Here is an 18,353-nt window from a genome sequence, read left to right on the forward strand (position 1 = left end):
GGGGTGGGTGGGACCTTTGGGTTCAAGCTTCACTGGGCTTGGCAGGAGGCTCCTCCCCCGCGTGGCACAAACAAAGCTTCAAATCCAGAGTAGAGCCTGGCTCTCCTGGGTGGGAGTCAGAGGGGGCAGATCTGGCAGGAGCCCATTGGCTGGCTTCACACATGCCGGAGGACATCTTCCTGTCTGCACCTGGGCAGAGGCTGTAGCGGTGACTGTGACAGCTCGGTTGTGAGGAACAGAGAGAAGCGAGGCCACAGCCTGATAGAGGTGTTTGCTCATTTTCTGTTTTCATTCTTCCTTCCCTTTATTTCCTCTTTCTTCCCTTTAGTCTCTCCTGCTGTTCTATCAGTCTTCACCCTCATAACAGGTATAAAATCTAAGCTTAGAGCGGGGCACACTGGCACACTCCTACATTCCCAGCACTGGGAAGATAAAGGCAGGGGATCTGGAGTACAAGGCCAGTGTGGGCTACATAGCGAGTCACAGGCCAGCTTGGGCTACGTAAGTGAGGCTACCTAAAAACAAAAGGCTTAACTATAGCAAAATGCATAGATCTTAAGATCATAAAGCTCAGTACATTCTAACATTTGTACACACTTGAAAATCCAACGCCAGATCAAGATCTAGAATCTGTCTGTCATCTCTAAAGTTTCTTCATCTGCCTTGGAGGCATGTGCCCACTGGTCTCTGACATCTCTCACCACACAGCAAGTTTGTCTGGGTGACTGCTGCTGCTCCTCCTCCACCTCCTCCTCCTCCTTTTGGTTTTTCCAGACAGGGTTTGCCAGTGTAACCCTGGCTGTTCTGGAACTCACTCTGTAGACCAGGCTGGCCTTGAACTCAGAGATCCACCTGCCTCTGCCTCCCAGAGTGCTGGGATTAAAGGTGGGATTAAAGGTGTGCACCACCACTGCCAGGCTTGTCTGGGCTTCTTTATAATATATTCTTATGAACATTTTATATCTCATTCTTGCACCGGTGAGTGTATGTGTGTATGTCTATGGAGGTGGGTATGGGTAGACAGACAGACAGACAGACAGGATGGGAGGAAGAATGAAGGCCTGTGAGTGCAGGTGGACAGAGAGGCAGACAACTTGTGGATGACTTCATCTTGCAGGCCGGGGCATGGAGGAAGTATTGTTTTGTTTTGTTTTGTTTTTTCTTGTTCTATTTTTTTGGTATTCTCTTTCCAAGCTGTCCCCCTGAGTTCTTTGTTAACACTGACATCTGGCTGAAAAACACTTGCCTACATCCAAGCATGGCAGAGGGGAACAGGAGACACATCCTTGGCTTGGGAACTACTTCTCAGCCTACAGGAAGTCAATTCAAAGGCAGTTCTTTGTCAGTCCCCCCTTCTGTTCTTTCCAGTCTGGGAGTGTGCATTAGAAACCACATTAGCACACTAACAGGACAGTGGAGCCCATCAGGAGCAAGGCTGCCATGTACAAGGGTTGAAGGATGCTTCTCCAGGCCAAGAGTTGGGACACTATGGTTCCTACTGGAGTGCCTTGCTAGGCGTCGGGGGAGGGGTCAGAAGACGGAAGACCTGTCACTGTTCTCTAGTGGTTTGCTGCCCAGTTGGCATAAGACATACTTTCAAAGCACATGAGCAGGATATAATTAACAACCACGAGAGGCTGCATCAGCCTCTGCCTCCTCTCCTCAGGGATGAGCACAGCCCTCAGACAAGCACTTTGTTGCCAAGACACAAGAGCAGACCAATCTCCCGCCGCTTTAGGAGCTACTAATGCCCAGAATCAGGCTCTCAATAAATGCTAATGAGCAGGTAGCCATAGATCAGTCCCTGCTCCAGACTGGCGTGCGGAGTGGACAAAGGAAGTGCTGTAGCTAGCAAAAACTGATTTTTTGACAAGGATTGTGTCTGCATGTGTATGGATATGTGTGTGCACATATGAGATTCTCATGCATGATTTCACACGCACATGTGTGTGTTTGGAGGCCAGCTGACATTTGTATGCCTTAGGAGCCATCGCCTTGTTTTTGAGACAGGGTCTCTCACTGTTCTAGAACTTGCCAGCAGGGAGCCTCAGGGATTTGAGAGTATCTGCCTCTAGGCTGGGATTACAAAAGTGTTTTACCATGCTTGGCTTTTTCCTTTTCTCCTCTTTCTCTCTCTTTCCACATAGCTCTGAGATCAAACTCAGGTATCCCTGCTTGCATGACAAGCACCCACTGAACTATCTCCTCGGTCCTTGTCAAGGTTTTTGAAAAGAAAAATTTGTAATATTCTTGTGGATAGCATGGTGAAAATGAGGGTAGAGCTGTGTAGGGAAAAGATACATAGTCAATTGCTCAACCTGGTGGAAGGGTCTTTGGCACACCACTGGACATTCTGTTTGACAAGTCTTATTTTTTTTTCCCTAGATGAAGAACTAAAAGATTGGTACAAGACATCTAATCCAAACAAATAGTTTAACCAAATCTTGCCAGCTATGTTTATACATACACATATAGATCAGTCCCTGCTGTTTTTATTAGATAAATGGTTGAAAGTTAGTTTCTATCACAGCACATTACCTCTAAGAACATCAGAAAGTATCTCTCAACCCAGGGGACTTTATCATACCCAAGAAATACCATGTTCCTAAGTAAGAAATGAACATTAAAATAACTGTTAAGTAGTATGTTTCAGCCTAGCACAGGACTTCAAAATTATCACCAATATACAATGCATATTTAAAAATGCCCCAGTTTGCCCCAGTTAGCTGAATGGTGGAGGCTCACAGCTTTAATCCCAGCACTTGGGAGGCAGAGGCAGGCAGATCTTGAATTCAAGGCAAGCTGGTCTACAGAGTGAGTTTGAGCACAGCCAGGGCTACACAGGAAAACCTGGTCTTGAAAAACAAATGAACAAACAAATAATGTCCCAGGTGCTCCAGCACTTTTTCCCTCTAAAACTCATTCAAGATTCACTTTTTTTTTTTAGATTTATTTATTATGTATATAGCGTTCTGCCTGCATGTATACCTGCACGCCAGAAGATGGCACAAGATCTCATTATAGATGGTTAGGAGCCACCATGTGATTGCTGGGAATTGAACTCAGGACCTCTGGAAGAGCAGCCAGTGCTCTTAACCTCTGAGTTATACTCTGAGCTATCTCTCCTGCCCCAAGATTCACGTCTTTTTCTTTGGTCTGTTAACTGTAAACAGCCCCATTTTTGTCTGTCTATCTACCTATCTATCTTGCTCTCACCAGGTTGCCTTTTCTGATGAGCCCAGGCTGGTCATCACACAGAATGCTTTTCATGCTGGTGTACCTGCGTTCATCCCTTTGGTAGGAACACTCTAGGAACTGATAATGTGACTTTCTCATGGCATTATGGGAGGGGGCAATTATGTCATACTCCTATTGCAGGTGCTGTTTCTTCTGACCACTTAGTTAAGATGGTGACCACCAGATCTCTTTGGCAGGGATACATTTTCCTTTGGGCTAGTAAGTCATCTGTGGGACAGACTTTCAGACTTTTCCAGCCACGATCTTTGCTCAGTTTTCTAATCTTTCTATTTCTACACTCACCAACCAGCATTTTAACATAAAGTTCCCTTCCCTTCTCTTTCCCTTTTTCTCTGAGTCACACTATGGACTAATGGGTTGTATTTTAATTTGATGCATTAGAATCCATTACTTAGTATGCCATTTAGTAACCAAATTGGTCATCAGACTGTCTCCCATGTCCTTTAGGCCTCATTAGTCTTTGACTTCTCTGCTTTTAGGCCCAACAAAATGTCTTCATGCTTTCCCTTTTGCTCAGTAAAGAGCTCTCATTCCTTTTACAGGGGCTCATATGCATAAACCAAGATCTGGAGGCTAAGTCTGCACACCATTATTTTTATCAGTGACTTGATTAAAGGTCTCTAAAGGTCTAAGGAATACTTAAAGTTTTACGATGACTCAAAACTAGAAAAGGGAGGTGCCAAATGCCTGATACTAAGATTGATATTCAAAATAACATCTGTGGGATGAAATCTGGGTCAGAACCAATAGATTAAGCGAGACAATTTTGAAGTCTATGTTCAGTTGAAACAGTTTGTTGCGTAGTCTCACGTTTGGGACACTCTTCACTAGGCAGAAACCGACATACAGAGATTGTTCCAGGTTGCCAGATAACATGAGCGCGTAGTATTCTGGGACTCTTGTTACATTCATTCACTTGGTCATTCCCTCAAACAATATTTGTCGAAGGCTTACCTCCCATGTACATAGGCACGGTTCCAGGTGCTTGGGAGGTTCTGAGCAGAAGAAAGCTGTGACTTGACTTTCATTTTATTCATGTAGTCATGTATTTAAGTTTTTGTTTGTTTGTCTTTTGAGACAGAGTCTCCTGTAGCTCTGGTTGACCTCTAACTTGTTTTGTATCTGAGGTTTGCCCTTGAATTCCGAGTCTTCCCATTTCCATCTTCCAAGTGCTACAATTAAAGGCATGTACCACCATTTCCAGCTGACTTTTAAAAAATTATTTTTAGCTGGGTAGTGGCAGCACATGCCTTTAATAACAGAGGCAAACCAATCTTTGTGAGTTCCAGGCCAGCCTGTTCTACAGAGCGAGTTCAAGGATAGCCAAGACTACACAGATATCCTGCCTCAAAAACAAATAAATAAATAAATTTTAAGCCAGGCATGTGGCCCACACCTCTATAAATAAATAAGTAAATAAATAAATAAATTTAAAGACAGGCCTATGGCACAGACCTTTAATCCCAGCACCTGGGAGTCAGAGGTAGCTGGATCTCTGAGTTTTACAGAGCCACTTCCAGGACAGCCAGGGCTACACAGGGAAACCCTGTCTGAAAAAAAAAATGTTTTTACATGTATCTATTTATTTTGTGTCTCACACACACACCAGAGAACCCAACTATGGAAGTGTATTCTCTCCTTCTACCATGTGGATTCTGGGATTTAATTTAGGTCATCAAGCTTGGCAGCAAGTATCTACCCACTGAACCATGTCACTAGCCCCTGACTTTCCTTTTACGGACTCTGGCTACTGTGTTGAAAAGAGATTGTAGGAATAAGGGAAAAATTGGAAGACCCTTAGTGTAGCCAGGAGAGCAAGGGTGGCATTTGGGGAAGCAGTAAATTTTCAGATTATGGATTTACTAGTGGGTTTGGACAAAAGGAATAGTAATAAAAAAAAAAAGAGTCTATAGAAGGGTGTCAGGATGTTGATGGTACAGAAATTGCGGGAGGAAGTCAGGCTGTAAAAAAGACTTGAGACCATTCAAGCCCTTGTCTTGTCTACCCTGACTGCCACCTACCCGTGAGAGAGCTGTGGGGAGCCCTAGCGGTGGGGATGAGCAAAGAGATGGCTTTCTGACTGCCGATATTGGCAGAGCGTGCAGAGTAGCTTCGACAATTGCAAAAAATTCTGGGCAAAATGGTCTCATTGCCACAAAAACAACGAAGGCAGATTTTCAAGTTTTTAATTTATCCATGCACCTAGGAAAAGCTGAAACGGGTTCCCAAAACCTTGATCTGTTTTGTTGTTGATCTCCCTTCTTATTTCCCTCTTTCCTCTGCTGAGGCTCCACCAAGTGACTTCAGGTCCGGGTACCTGCGGGTAGACTCTTCTGGCGTCTCCCTCCAGCCTTAGGGAAGCCTTTTCTATGCTCGGCCACGTGCTGGTTGTGGAGAAGGTCTAGCCTCCTTGGCAGTGCAGTCCATGAAATCCTATTATCCCACTTGAACTAATTCTGCGCCGCCCCCGGGCTCCGCGTGGACAGAATTCTAAGCACGGACAACCCAGCAGAGTATCTAGATTCTGGTCCACGCGTAGACCTCTTGCGGAAGTCAGGCTGGAAAGCCACCAGTCCCAGAGAGTGCACAGCTTCCAAGCGGGGGTGGGGGTGGGTAGGCGGCGAGTGGGGCAGGGTCCCCGGGGGCCGGAAGGAGGGCGGGTCCGAGTGGCCTCGCGCGCTCCCGGGTCTCCAGGCTTCAGGTCCTCAGACTCTGCTTCGCCCTCTGTGCCCCGAGTCGGGTGGCCCGGTCCGGTGCCCCTCCAGCGCCCAGGAAGGAGGAAGGGGAAAGAGCGGGGCGCAGACCAGGCTGGAGGCCGGCCTACAAGCCGACTTCCTGCTCCGCGCCCTCCTCCCCGCGGCGGGAGCGCGGGGCTCCCACCCGGCGGCGCTGGGCACCGGAGCCAGCCGTGCGGCCGCCCACGTGACCGTCTTCCCTGTTGCCCCTCCAGGTCCGGAGGCGGAGGCCGAGGAGGGAAGGACTCGGGGGCCGAACCGCGGGGCGGGGCGGGGCGGCAGCCTGCGACTCCAGTTGAGCAACCTGAGCCGGAGCCGGAGGACGCCGCTGCCAGCCGCGGTCCGAGCTCCACGCGCCGCGATGGGCCGGGCGAGCCGCTCCGCCGCCCCGCTGCGCGCGCTGCTGCTGCCACTGCTGCTGCTGGGGACGACAACGACGACGAGGACACGGGCGCTCGGCCCCCGGATCACTGTCCCGCTGGGTGAGTGCTACCAGGAGCGGCAGAGGGAGGAGAGCGCGGGCCGCGAGGTGCTTGTCTGGGTGGTCACGACAAAGGGGTTGAGGTCCGCTAGGACCTCTTCCCTTCCCGAAGTGCTGTGGTCAGAGCGAGAGAGGAGGGAAGCGAGGAAGCTGAGAGCCCCTTTCTTTCTTTTTTTTAAATCTGGACCTGGAGAGGGCCGCTCTCCCGCTCTGTGGCAGTTGTTCCTCTTCTACGAGGGGGCACACTCGGCCCGGGCTAGGGGCCCCAGGTGCTGGCCATCCTGCCTATTCATCTACTTGTCTTTGATGCTGACCAGAGCCAGTCGCGGAGCCACCCATGGCCAGGGGCTGAGGAGACCGCTGCTGGCGGTGCTGTAAACTCTGGGCTTCTGGTATTCTCAGGCAGCCACAGCAGAGCCTGGAGCGCGGCGGGTGGGCGCCAGGTCTTTCCTCCCTGCCCGTCCATCTCTGAGGGACCTGGAGGATTCATCACTCAACCCCCACCCCCACGCACACGGACTTGGAAACTGACGACCCGGCAGGACCCTGCCTAGAGGGACTGCGAGTACCACCCCGGTGGGCCGGATTCCTTTCCTGGCGGTTTACATTAGCCTCTGTGGCCGCCTGTGTTTCCAGCCCTCCGCTCTCTCTCTCTGTCTCTGTCTCTCCTCCCCTTTGTCTGATTGCCGCTGAACCTTCTCCTGGGAACTTCAAGTTTTGGAATTTTAGGGACTTGGGTCTTAAGTCCAGCAGATACCACCTACTACCTGCATTCTAGTTTCCTCCCCTGCAAAGGTGGCTCCAGCATAGACACCTTGCAAAGCCATCTTGGGAAATTAATGAAACTTGGGGCATTAGGTGGGCATCGGGCACACAGGTGCCAACAGACACTGTTTGGCCAAACCCCTCTAACTTGCAAGCTGTCACATGTAAGTTAGTGCATAAATTAGAGGGTACAGACTAAAACTGCACCAGACTTCCTTATCCTTCTGGCATCCCCACCCCTAAAAGCATCCCATTTGCAAAAGGGTAGAACCAGCTCCTCAATTAAGGCCCCTAACAGGATCTGAATCTTTTCGGAAACATTACTGTCTGCCCAAGTTCAAATCCTGCCTCGGTCACTTAGTTCCCACGTGAGCTTAAGTAAATAACTTCTCTGTGCCTTGATTTCCTCATCTGTAAAGTAGGGATATTAGCACCTTGCTCAAGGCTCAGCCCACTACCGTTGCAGAGTCCTTAGGATAGGGCTTGGTACTGAAACCTCTCAGCAGGTGTTTGCTGTCATTCTTGTTATGTTAAACTTGGACCACTCCTGCGTACCTGGGTGGTTCTCCGGTGGGGTGGAGATGGTTCCGGAGTGTTAGTTTGACTACAGTTCCTTGGGAGGGTGTTCTGCTCCTGAAATAAGGACCGAAATCTGAACCCAGGATTGTGGCTCTGCTACTTTAAGAAATTTATTTAGCTTGTATGTGGGTGTGTGGACACATGCAACACATGTGGAGGTCAGTGAGGTCAGAGGGCAACTGCCAGAGTTCTCCTTCAGCCATGTGGATCTCAGACAAACGCAAACCATTGGAGTTTGTTGGTGAATGCCTTTCTCCTATCCCTCCCTCCCCCTCCCCCGGTTTCCCTTCTGAGCTATGTATGGAACCCTTGTTGCATTTAAGCAAGTGCTCTACCTCTGAGCCTACCCCTGGCTGCTTTTGTTATTCTGTCTCCCTGGACCAGGGGCTCTTAACCAACCATCCTAGTGCTGTGAACCTTTAATACATTTTCTCATGTTTCCAACCATAAAATTATTCTTGTTGCTACTTCATAACTGTAAATTTCCTTCTGTTATGACCTTCTGTTATGAACCGTAAAATCAATATCTGTGTTTTCAGACGGTCTTAGGTGACCCACTCGAAAGGGTCACTTGACCCCAAAGGGGTGTAAACCCACAGGTTGAGAACTGCTGCCCTAGGCCCTTAGACCCTCTCAGCTTTAGGAAAAGGCAGGGCCTCTGAGGTAGGGGCAGGTGCACCTGTAGGCCCCACTTATGCCCTGGGAAGACAGGACTAGCTCTGGAGACACATCAAACACTTGGGAAGTCTTGAGGAAGGAAAGAGGCGCTGCTTCCGGGGGGAACGTCAGTCCTCAGTTACCTGCACGGTCCCAGGACCTGGCCATCTTCCACAAGGTTGTGATCATTCAACTGCCACAGGTGGGCAGGGCGTGTCTTGTGCACTGTACATAGGGGTTGGAAGGACCTGCAGGTCAACAACATGCAATTCTACTGTGTTTGGGGGGCTGACTCTGCCAGAGGCATGGGGACGCTTGTTCAGTCCTCACCAAGCTCTGCAACTATTCGGCAGTGTGCAGCCACCTGAACACCAGCAGGGCATGCACGCTTGGCTAAGCCATGGTGCTCCCACAAGTACTTCACCTTCCCGGGTTTCCAGAGCACCCTCAGTCCCTGCTTCCATCCCCCTCCTCCCGTGTACAGGCAGGTCCTGTGGCTGGGTCCCAAATGGGGAAGGCCCTGGTGACTGAACAGGCTCACCCTTTGAGTCTGGTCTGAGACAGTTTCCTGTCTCATCCCTGGGGGCTTGTTAGATGTTCCTGGCAGTGTGCCCACCCTTGGCAGGCCCATGGTGACCATGGGGTGCCTGGCCCAGAGCCCTTCAGCCTTCTGACACAGGCCTCTCAGGGATCGAACAGAATTGAGACCATGCCCTTTTCCCCACCACCTGAACTGAATTCACACCCAAGTGCTCCCAAGAACCTGATGCTTAGGGATAGTGGGCTCTGTCTGTGATCAAAAACAAAGTCCCTTGAAGTGGAAGGTCTAGTTCATTCTGCATTTAGGGTCTCCTAGAGAACTCTTCTTTTTTAATTTATTTTTATTGCATTCGTGTTTTATCTGCACGTATGACTGTGTGAGGGGGTCAGATCTTGGAGTTGTGAGCTCCCATGTGGGTGCTGGGAGTTGAACCCAGGTTCTCTGGAAGAGTGGTCAGTGCTCTTAACCACAGAGCCATCTCTGCAGAGCCCTCGTAGAGAACTCTTTTTTTTTTAAATTAAATTTAATTTTTTTATTATTAGGTACATTTTATTAACTCTGTATCCCAGCTCTATCCTGCTCCCTTATTCCCTCCCAATCCCACCCTCCCTCCCCATAGAGAACTCTTACTCCTGGATGGTTCTTGGGAGCCCTCAGGTTGGAGGGGTACTTGTGATCTCTCCTAAGGGTCAGTAGAGGGAAGGAAGACCTGGGACATTTTGTAGAAGAGTAGGGGTTCCTGAGCCAGCTAGAAGTCTGTGAAAACCATGCTTCACAGAAGAGCATGGAATTTGGGTTCTTTTACCATGAAAACTCCAGGACTGTCATGTCGGGCAAGATCAGGAGGCTGGCCTGTTTGAAGAAACAAAACAAAACTGCTCCCTCCCACAGCCTACTGAGGTCTGGTGGAACCCCCTTATTTGGGCAATTAAGAGTTATTAATGTCCCCAGCCCCAGAAGCGTCCTGCTCAAAAGCTCTGGAAACAGTGTATGAACCAGATTGGAATTAAATCTGTATGCCTGCAAAATGCAGTCAACAAAACCCCATTGAATGCAGAGAACAAGGCGCTTGGCACAAAACAGCTGCCCATCCTCCGACCTGGAGCAGACATTCAGACTCAAGGCTGCCTGAGTGGCTCCTGTGCTGGTCTTTGCTATGGTTCCCTCTTGCCTGCTTATTGACCTCCCGCCTTGATGTGACCTTGGCTCAACATGAGACTTTGTAGTTCTGTCCCATAGGCTCTCTTGGTGATCCTTCAGAGGCAAGCTGACAACGGATGGGTTCTGAGAGCCGGGATGGGAAATCTGGCTTACCACTGTAATCAAAGGACACATCTTAGGGCAAGCTATGGCCTTTCTAAGCCTGCATCCATGTCCACAGGACAGGAAGAGTAGCAGGGCCCATCTCGCAGGCTCCTGAGAAGGACTGTTGAAATAATGTACATGAAGTGCTTGGCCTGGGTCCCAGCACGTGCAGCCTGCCCAGCGGAAGGTGGCAGCTTTGGCCGCAGGCTACCCTGCTTAGACCTACAAGCCTCACTCCAGGAGGTGCATGCCGAGCACTGGCTGTGCGCAGGACCCTGGGAGGTGCCAGCACAGCTAGGCACTGCATCTGCCACCAGAGCTGAGTGGCATGGCTCCTGCTCTGCCCTGGAGAGGAGTCGAAGCCAGGCCCCCAGGGTTGATGAGAGTTCATTCCCATTGCCCAGTTGGGTTTGTCTGCTTCCAAGAGCTCCTATTTCCATCCTTTGAAAAGTCTTCTGTGGCTCAAGAACCTCGGCTGCTTAGGGCTTCGCTTTCCACTCCTCCCCGCCTGTTCTTTGCTGCTTCTCCTCTGCTCTGTGGTCTGTGGAAGTCCTGCTAAGCTGGTGGTACGCCTGCCCAGAAGAACACTCCATGTGTATATGCCGTATAACATAGTCATCACCTGGATAATGGCTCTGCAAGGCCATTCCTACCTCCCTATTGGCTCCTTCTTAGAGCCTGAGGGCCCTGTCCCCTCTGCATGGCTGCTTAGGCTGGGTCAGGGCTCAGAACCCTTCGGTGGAGCCCTCCCTGCGTCCCAGGAGAAAGAGAATCAGTGAAACTGGTCCTGTGGGCCAGGCCCGCCTTCTCTCTGGTCAGCATCCCAGAGAGCACTCTCTTTTAATACTGCATTGTTCAGCCACTCTTCCCCCAGCCAGCCGTCCCTGCTTCTTTTTACCTCTGGCCTCCCTGTCCTGGGAGGGTTTGCCACATCAGGAAAGAAGCTGTCTCCCACAGGGGACGGTGTCTTGGCACAGGGACCTCCCTTCTTGCCAGACCTCTGGGATCTCGATGGTCACTGTTAGTCCTGTTCCTGTATGACGTCTCTGCCCCAGGGCTGCCTACAACCCTTTAGGATCATAGCTGGTATTCCAGCCTTGGGAACCTAGAAAAGCTGGTGAGGTTAAGGGTGCAGCTGAGGGTCACAGGGGATAATTTCTCTCCCCCCAGGCCTGTGATCCTACCTCTTTTTGGGCCTGTCTGGAAGCCCTTGCCTGGAAGGCTAGCAGAGGTACTCCAGGGGAAGGCCTGTGGTAGGTAGAAGACAGAGCCCTCATTCCTCCTTTTTCCAAAAGCGTGGCCAAAGTGGCCAACTTGCTGTCCCCCCCCCCCCCCCCCCCATGCTAGAGTGGAACCCAGGAACACAGGGCCTCATATCTGCTAAGGAAATCCTCTGCTGCTGAGCTACATCCCAGCCCTGGCCTCTCTTCACTCATCCTGTGTGAGAGGAGGGCACCCTCTGCTTGCAGTGCCCACTGGGCTAGGCTCTGCCCTGTGGAGTTGCATTGTTTTACCCAGTGTAGAAAAGCATGCCAAGAGAGAAGCCACCTCATCCTGTCAGGGTCATGGATCACTAAAGATAAGAGATTGTGCTTGGGCCAGTTTCTTGACTGACTCAGGAGCCTCATTCTTTCCCAAAGAGCAGCTGCCTCTGGCTTCACCTGCCAGTTACACAAAAGCAGCACAAGTGGCCCGGCTCAGCCCTTTAGTAATTGATCAGCTCTGCAATTCCATCTGGTAAAGAAGTCTGTTGAGGTCACAGAGCGACAGAGCAAGGGAGCCTGCTGAGGCCCCCAAGGGCACTGTCAAATTGGATATCAGTGGGCTTGGCCAGGGAGTGAGGGGCACCTATATCAGAGGCTTGCACACTAGGGGTGGCGGCCAACGCCAGCCTGGGGATATATTTTTCTTGGCTTCCAAGTGACTTAGAAATTTTTAATTAGTGGCTGGTATTTAAAACTTAGGAAATTTCATATAAAAATCCAGATTTCCGGCTCTCGGGGACTCTGGCAAGGCGCAGGGCCCCCCTTTCCTAGAAGTCAGCAATAGGGTTTAGGCAGCCACCTCCGCTTTCAAAGGCCTCAAGCCTCCAGCTGCCTACACTCACACCAGTTCTGTCTCTCCTGCCCTGGTGGCACCAGGATGCCAGATGTTACACAGAGAGAGCCTATCACATGCGTGTGACAAGGTCCAGAGGAAGGGAGGGGAGGGCAGGAGGCAGGAAGAGGAGTGGAGAATGAGTGCTCTGAGTCAGCACCTCCCGCAGGCCCTCCGCTGGGGAGGCAGGTGGCTCCCCAGTGATCGGGGATGACTTTCAGGACTTCCTACCCCTGCCCTGTGGCTCATTTCCTATTTCCTGTGGCATTTTTAGCTGCCACATGTTTCTCTGTGGCCTTTGGGATGCTACAGCTTGAGCGAGCTGCCGGTATGCTGGAGGGGTCAGATAGTGTGGAACAGGAACCTTCAGGACCTCCATGCTGTCCCTTTCAGTCCAGGGCTTCTCTGTGAGTGATAGCACCTCAAAACGAGGGACTCTGTTCTTTGTTCGGTCAACAAACATTCATCACATGCTTCCTTGGAGGTCGTTTGGCCACGTGATGTGTGCGAGGGGTAGCGATATGAATAGGATTTGGTCTGGATCCAGAAGGTGCCCTTCTGTTTAGTGGAAAAGACAGACCCAGAAGCTCATCACAAAACACTGTCACCCTAGCTGGTGACAGGCCCTTGTTTGGCTGGAGATTCAGGAAGGCCCTTGGAGGAGCTGCTGGCGTAGTCAGAAGGGGAACAGCAGCACAGAGCTGGCTGTGACCAGAGGGCCCCTGAACCGCAGTTCTTCACCACACACTTGAAATAGGTGGGGCCCCTGGGTTGGGGGATGCTTCACCATTGCAGGCTTTGTAAGGTGGTGGAGACAGTTCTCGGGGAGCCTTCCAGCTGAAGCACTAGACCCCTGGGAGGCTTCAGTAGCCTGGGTAGGAGAAGTAGGGCCTGGTTCAGGACTGCGGCCATGGAGTAGTGAGGTGGGGCATGTTTGAAAAATAGAGGGCAAGTCGGCATAATTTGATGATAGATTGCGAGTGTGTGGCTGAGGAAAGGAGGGAGAGACACGTGGTACCAGAGGCACGTGAGAGGGTCCCCTGAGGGTGTCCTTGGAGCCAGCCATTGTGTTGCCAGAATCTGTGGTAGGTGCAGGCACGTGACCCTTCTCAGAGTGAGACGAACAAGAGCAGCACAGGAGAGAAAAGCCTCGAGAGACCAAAGAGCAGTTAGCAGCGCAGGCTGGAGCTAGGCAGTGCAGCTTCATATACCACCTCCACCACATGCCCTAAACAGACATCAACCTGTGGCCACTCGGAGGGGATTGTAGGACTGGATCCACAGAAGCCAAGGGTTGTGCAGGACTCATGAGATGACCTTTGAGAGTCTGCGGCCCTAACAACTGTGGGACAAGCAGCGAGATGGGGCCTAAGATTACCAAGTGAGATATTTCCTGGGCCTTGGAGGGCTCCCCACCAAGTGTAGGGCTGGTTGAGGCCAGTTCCCTGGAAGAGCGAGTAGGAGGCGAAGACAGGTGAAAGCGTGGGCCAGAGCTCTCTTCAGGAGTTTGCCCTGGTTTCTAGAAGGAAAAAGGAACCTTCTGAAAGGGAACTCTGTTCATGATGAAATTAGAAGTTGACATCACTCGTACTCAGTGGTCTCTCTTTCTTCAGAAAAACACCAGAGACGGCTGTGAGGAAGAAGGTGGGGTGGTATGGCAGAGGCCACAGGGAGGGGGAGTTAGAGTAGCCGTCCACTGAGCAGGGGACTCAGGAGCTGACCATGGTCCTGGGTGGGCCCTAGTGGTTGGTGGGGTCACTGGGGAGGAGCAGAGGTCAGGCTCTGAAGGTTTTAGGACGAGCACCCAGCGTAGCTGAGCAGGTCTTGTAGTTTTAGGGTTGTGATGGGTTAGCCAGTTCACATAGGGACAATTGGGAGGGAGGCTTTCCAGAATAAACTACCCCATGAACACAAATGCCTACACATGCTTTCTGTTTGTGTTTGGTATATAATAATTATATATTAATAATATATTATAATTATTATTGGTTTTGTTTTGAGTCAGGGTCTTGCTGTATAACCTACACTTCCCTTGAACTTCTAGTAATTTCTTTCTCAGTCTCCCAAGTTCTCTAAATACTTTACTTTTTGTGGCATGAGGGAGTGGGTTGAGACGCAGTCTTGTGTAGTCCACACTGGACTCACACTGGCCTTGGAGCCACGGATGGCCTCGAACTCCTGATCCTTCGTACTTTTACCTTCCCAAGTTCTCGGATTGTTGAGCACCCTACCTTGCCGAGAAACGGGTTCTTGAGCACTCCAGCCCTGGGGGAGACTTTGCCACCACCCCAGTGGGACTGACCCTCTCTTATGGACTTTGCCACCAAGTGCTGGGACCTTGGTGTCCCACTTACGTAGCCTGGGGACAAGGTGGCTGCTTCCTGCCCAGCCCTGGGTGGTGTGGAGGAAGTGCATACAGGTCAGTTTGCTGCTGACTGTAGCAAGTGGGTTCAAGGTTCTGGTGACACAGCCACCCAGGAGGCCTTTCATGCCTCTGCAAAGGCCCCTTCCTTCCTCTGAGTTGTCAGGGAGGCTGGTGTTTCTGGCCTCATCCTGCTGGGGCCTGTGGGGGGCAAGAAGTTAGGGCCAGGTCAGCATCTTACTGTGGTGGCTCAGAAGTCACAGAGCAGAGCAAAGTGAGGTGGGACTCTGAGTCAGCACTGCCCAGGGTGCGGCTGCGCCCTATGCCTGGCTTAACCCAGAAAGCTCCAAGCTTCCGGTTGAGTCACAGGGAAAGGGAGGTTGGGGGTTGAGGAGTTCCTACATCACTTCCTGCCAGGATGGGGTGTGGGGCCCTGTAGGTGGACTAGGCCATTCCCACCTTCTTGATATGGAGCAGCCCTGGGGAGCATAGGTCGCGGGGAGGCAGCAGCTCTTGGGCAGACACTGGCTCAGGTTGCCCAGGGCTTAGAGAGAGCTTCCATCTTGATTGGGACAGCAGCCAGAGGCTTTAGTTAGGGGGATAAACCCCAGCAGGGGTACAGAGTGGGTACCTGAGCCACACTCACAGCCAGGACACCAGGTGGCACAAGAGACACAACATAGAGGAACATACACACAAACACACAGAGATAGACACATACACATATGCACACACGCATATAGACACACACACACACACACATAGACACACATACACACACTATCTCTTCCAGTCACCTTTGCACAAAGAGCACCAGGAACTCATGCACAAGCCTGGACAGGCCCCAAAGTTCCATGCACATACGCACACAGACACACAGACACGGGCAGGCTCAGACAGGGCGCTCAGCACAGACGTCCACATTGCCACTGTGTCGAGGTGGCCCCAGACACGTGGGAGCTTGGGTAGTCGCCACATCCAACGTGGGCTTGTACCTCACGTTCTGTTTCCAAGCTAATCTGATCATGAGACCCTTGCGGGCCACGCTCAGGCTCAGGTGAAATGGGCTGATTCTGTAGGCTCTCAGGAGGGAGGCCACACCCCGTGCCCTGCCCTCTGTGGCTTGCCTGGCTGGATTTTCCTGCAGGGCTTTTGGATTTTGTTTTTGAGCCACTCGGGTGTTGCTCGTGTGCCAGGCACCATGCCAGCATCGGGGGAACGTGTGCAGAGTTGTTTTGAGTAAAGCGCTCAGTAAGTGTGGGTTATTATGTACATTGTCATTTACATACGTAATCTCGTTTCTTCTCATAACAACTCTATGAGGCAGAGGGCTATTATTGTTCCCATTCTACAGATAAGGAAAGTGGGGCTCTGAGAGGTTAAGTGGCCTGTCCTTATGAGTGGCAAAGGCTGCATTCGAACCTGGTCTTTGACTGCAGTGTATGCTCTCAGTCTGTCCTGTGAGATAACCAGTGGGGAATGGTGAAGTCCGCAGCCCAGTTCACGAGCACACCATAACTCTTCAGTTTGAGGCACAGGGTGAAAGGGGGGGGCGGGGATGAGGGCAGGCATGGGGGACAGCCCAGCATGAGAGCATGTGGTGGGCACTGTGCTCACTTCAGGGCCTGTTCCACTGTCCATCCCTTAGTCATTTTGTCCAGTGTGTTTCCAGCAGATATGGCGAGTCTTGGACCGCTGGCATCCAGGCTTCCCCCTCCAGCCTGGCTTGACTTTGTCTGAGGGACCCTGGGCAGCTTGCCATCCAAGCTGAAGTGGAGGGGGTACTGAGCTGCCACCTGGAACTTGTGCTTATCTCCGACTCTGCATTTCTGTGTCTGGACAGCCTCCAAGGGGTGGCTTCCCGCCCAGAGCTGTAGTCCCACCCAGGTGGAAATGCCCTCCGGTGCAGACAGATAAACTTGGCAAACCACAGGGCCGCCTGTGCTTCCAGCACACCTCGAGGGGTGCCGGAGATAAAGGGGTGCAGGAGCTGTGTGCCTGACCTTGCTGAGTCTGCGTGAAGCTCCTGGGCTGCGCTTTGTGATGTCCGTATGAGACGTCTGAGAACTACAGTGAAGTGAGTGGCTGTCATAGGGAAGGGTCTGCTCGGAGCTTCTCAGCGTGTGGTCCTTGGGCAAGCTCCCCCCAGGTCACCGGGAGCTAGTCCAGTGGCTGTCTCTCAGAGCAGCGGTTTCAGAATCTCTAGGGAGCACCTGGAATCCAGGTGATGTTTGGGGTGGTTGGGATTGGTGCTGGAACTTTCCTTGGCTTCCTAGTGTGTACAGGTACTAAGATGCTACAGGACTTAAGAGTTAGAGAAGAGGATCTTGGTAGTTCAAAGAGCGGCCATCTTTGTGTTTCAAGTGCCTCTGTTGTCAGTGGCAGAGTTCAGGCTCTGGCCTCAGGCAAGACCTTTCCCTGTGGAGTCTAGTGGACCCCTGTCTAACTCTGGGTTTTAGGAGTGTAGCAAAACTTGAGCTACAGAGCCACACACATTTCCCTCAAACTCCTGCACAGTCTCCTCCGTCACCCTCTTTCCTCCCCAGGAGACCTCTGGAGAGGCAATGGGACCCTATCGTCCTATTGGCTGGAGATGTCACCATCCACGTGTCTCAGCAGGCCTCCTGGGAAAGCCCCACCTGAGAGCTGTGTTCTAAAAGGCTGAGGTTCCATCCAAGGAGTCTTCAGTGAGAACCAACTTACTTCATTTCCCTTTTCCCCGTGGCCGCCGGAGTCTTGGCGCTAAATGTGCAACCCACTCCCTGCACCCGTGTGAAGACCTGATGCCCTGCTTATGTGACCTTTCTTTCTTCCTAGTTCAGATGTTTTTCTTCGGGTTGGTTTTCCGGCTCCAGATTTTAACACTTCTGTTTCGACACTTTGTCTTTGTGTTTCCTTACCTCTTCCTGGAACCAGGCTGAGGGTATGTACAAACACTGGACATGCAAACACACATGAAGTCATCCTCACATTGCCTGGCTGGCATGCTGCCTCATGGCTTCCCAGCTCCGTGAGTCTGTTTGTTTGCATGGTCCCGAGCCATTGGTCAGCTGGGACATGCCTGAGGCTGCCTGGGGGCTGCTTTCTGCTTGTTTTTTTGTTCTGTCTTCAGCCGCTTAGAATTTTTAAAATAATTTCTCTCTGAACCCATTAGTTATTCAAAGTGTAAACAGCGCACTGATGGGTCAGTGGGCGTTGACTTGTTTCTCTTTCGCCTCTTAAATTTGTATCTTTTACATTACGCAAGTATAAGTTGCTTACTGTAAAACTCCAAAATGGTAAGTGGAAGGGGAAAAGGTCTGTGTTCCTCCCGGGCATCGCCTCAGTATTTTGTGTCTCGGTCTTCCATCCGAATTTTTTTTCCTGATTTTTGTTTTTTCCCACAAAGTGAAATAATCTGCCCAGACATTCTATAACCTTCATTTTTACTTAGTGATAAATGATTACTATCCTAATTATTACCTCTTCTGCAACAATGAATAAGTCCTAAAATGGTCTCAGTGGTACTATGTATGTGTGTATGTATGTATGTATGTATGTATGTATGTATGTATGTATGTATGTATGTATGTA

The 18,353-nt window shown here is 51.0% G+C and overlaps 1 protein-coding gene across 1 annotated transcript in view; it reads left to right on the forward strand.

Moving 5' to 3' along the window:
- Window positions 1-5,932: 5,932 nt before the first annotated feature.
- Window positions 5,933-18,353, forward strand: part of Sema4b (semaphorin 4B) — a 25,851-nt gene continuing 13,430 nt past the window's right edge. The window contains exon 1 of the mRNA XM_055623057.1: window positions 5,933-6,475. Coding sequence (XP_055479032.1) covers window positions 6,355-6,475 — 121 coding nt within the window. The 5' untranslated portion in view covers window positions 5,933-6,354. The remainder of the gene's footprint in view (window positions 6,476-18,353) is intronic.

This window comes from Psammomys obesus, unplaced genomic scaffold, assembly GCF_907164565.1.
Source record: "Psammomys obesus unplaced genomic scaffold, mPsaObe1.curated_primary_1811, whole genome shotgun sequence".
Taxonomy (NCBI): Eukaryota; Metazoa; Chordata; class Mammalia; order Rodentia; family Muridae; genus Psammomys; species Psammomys obesus.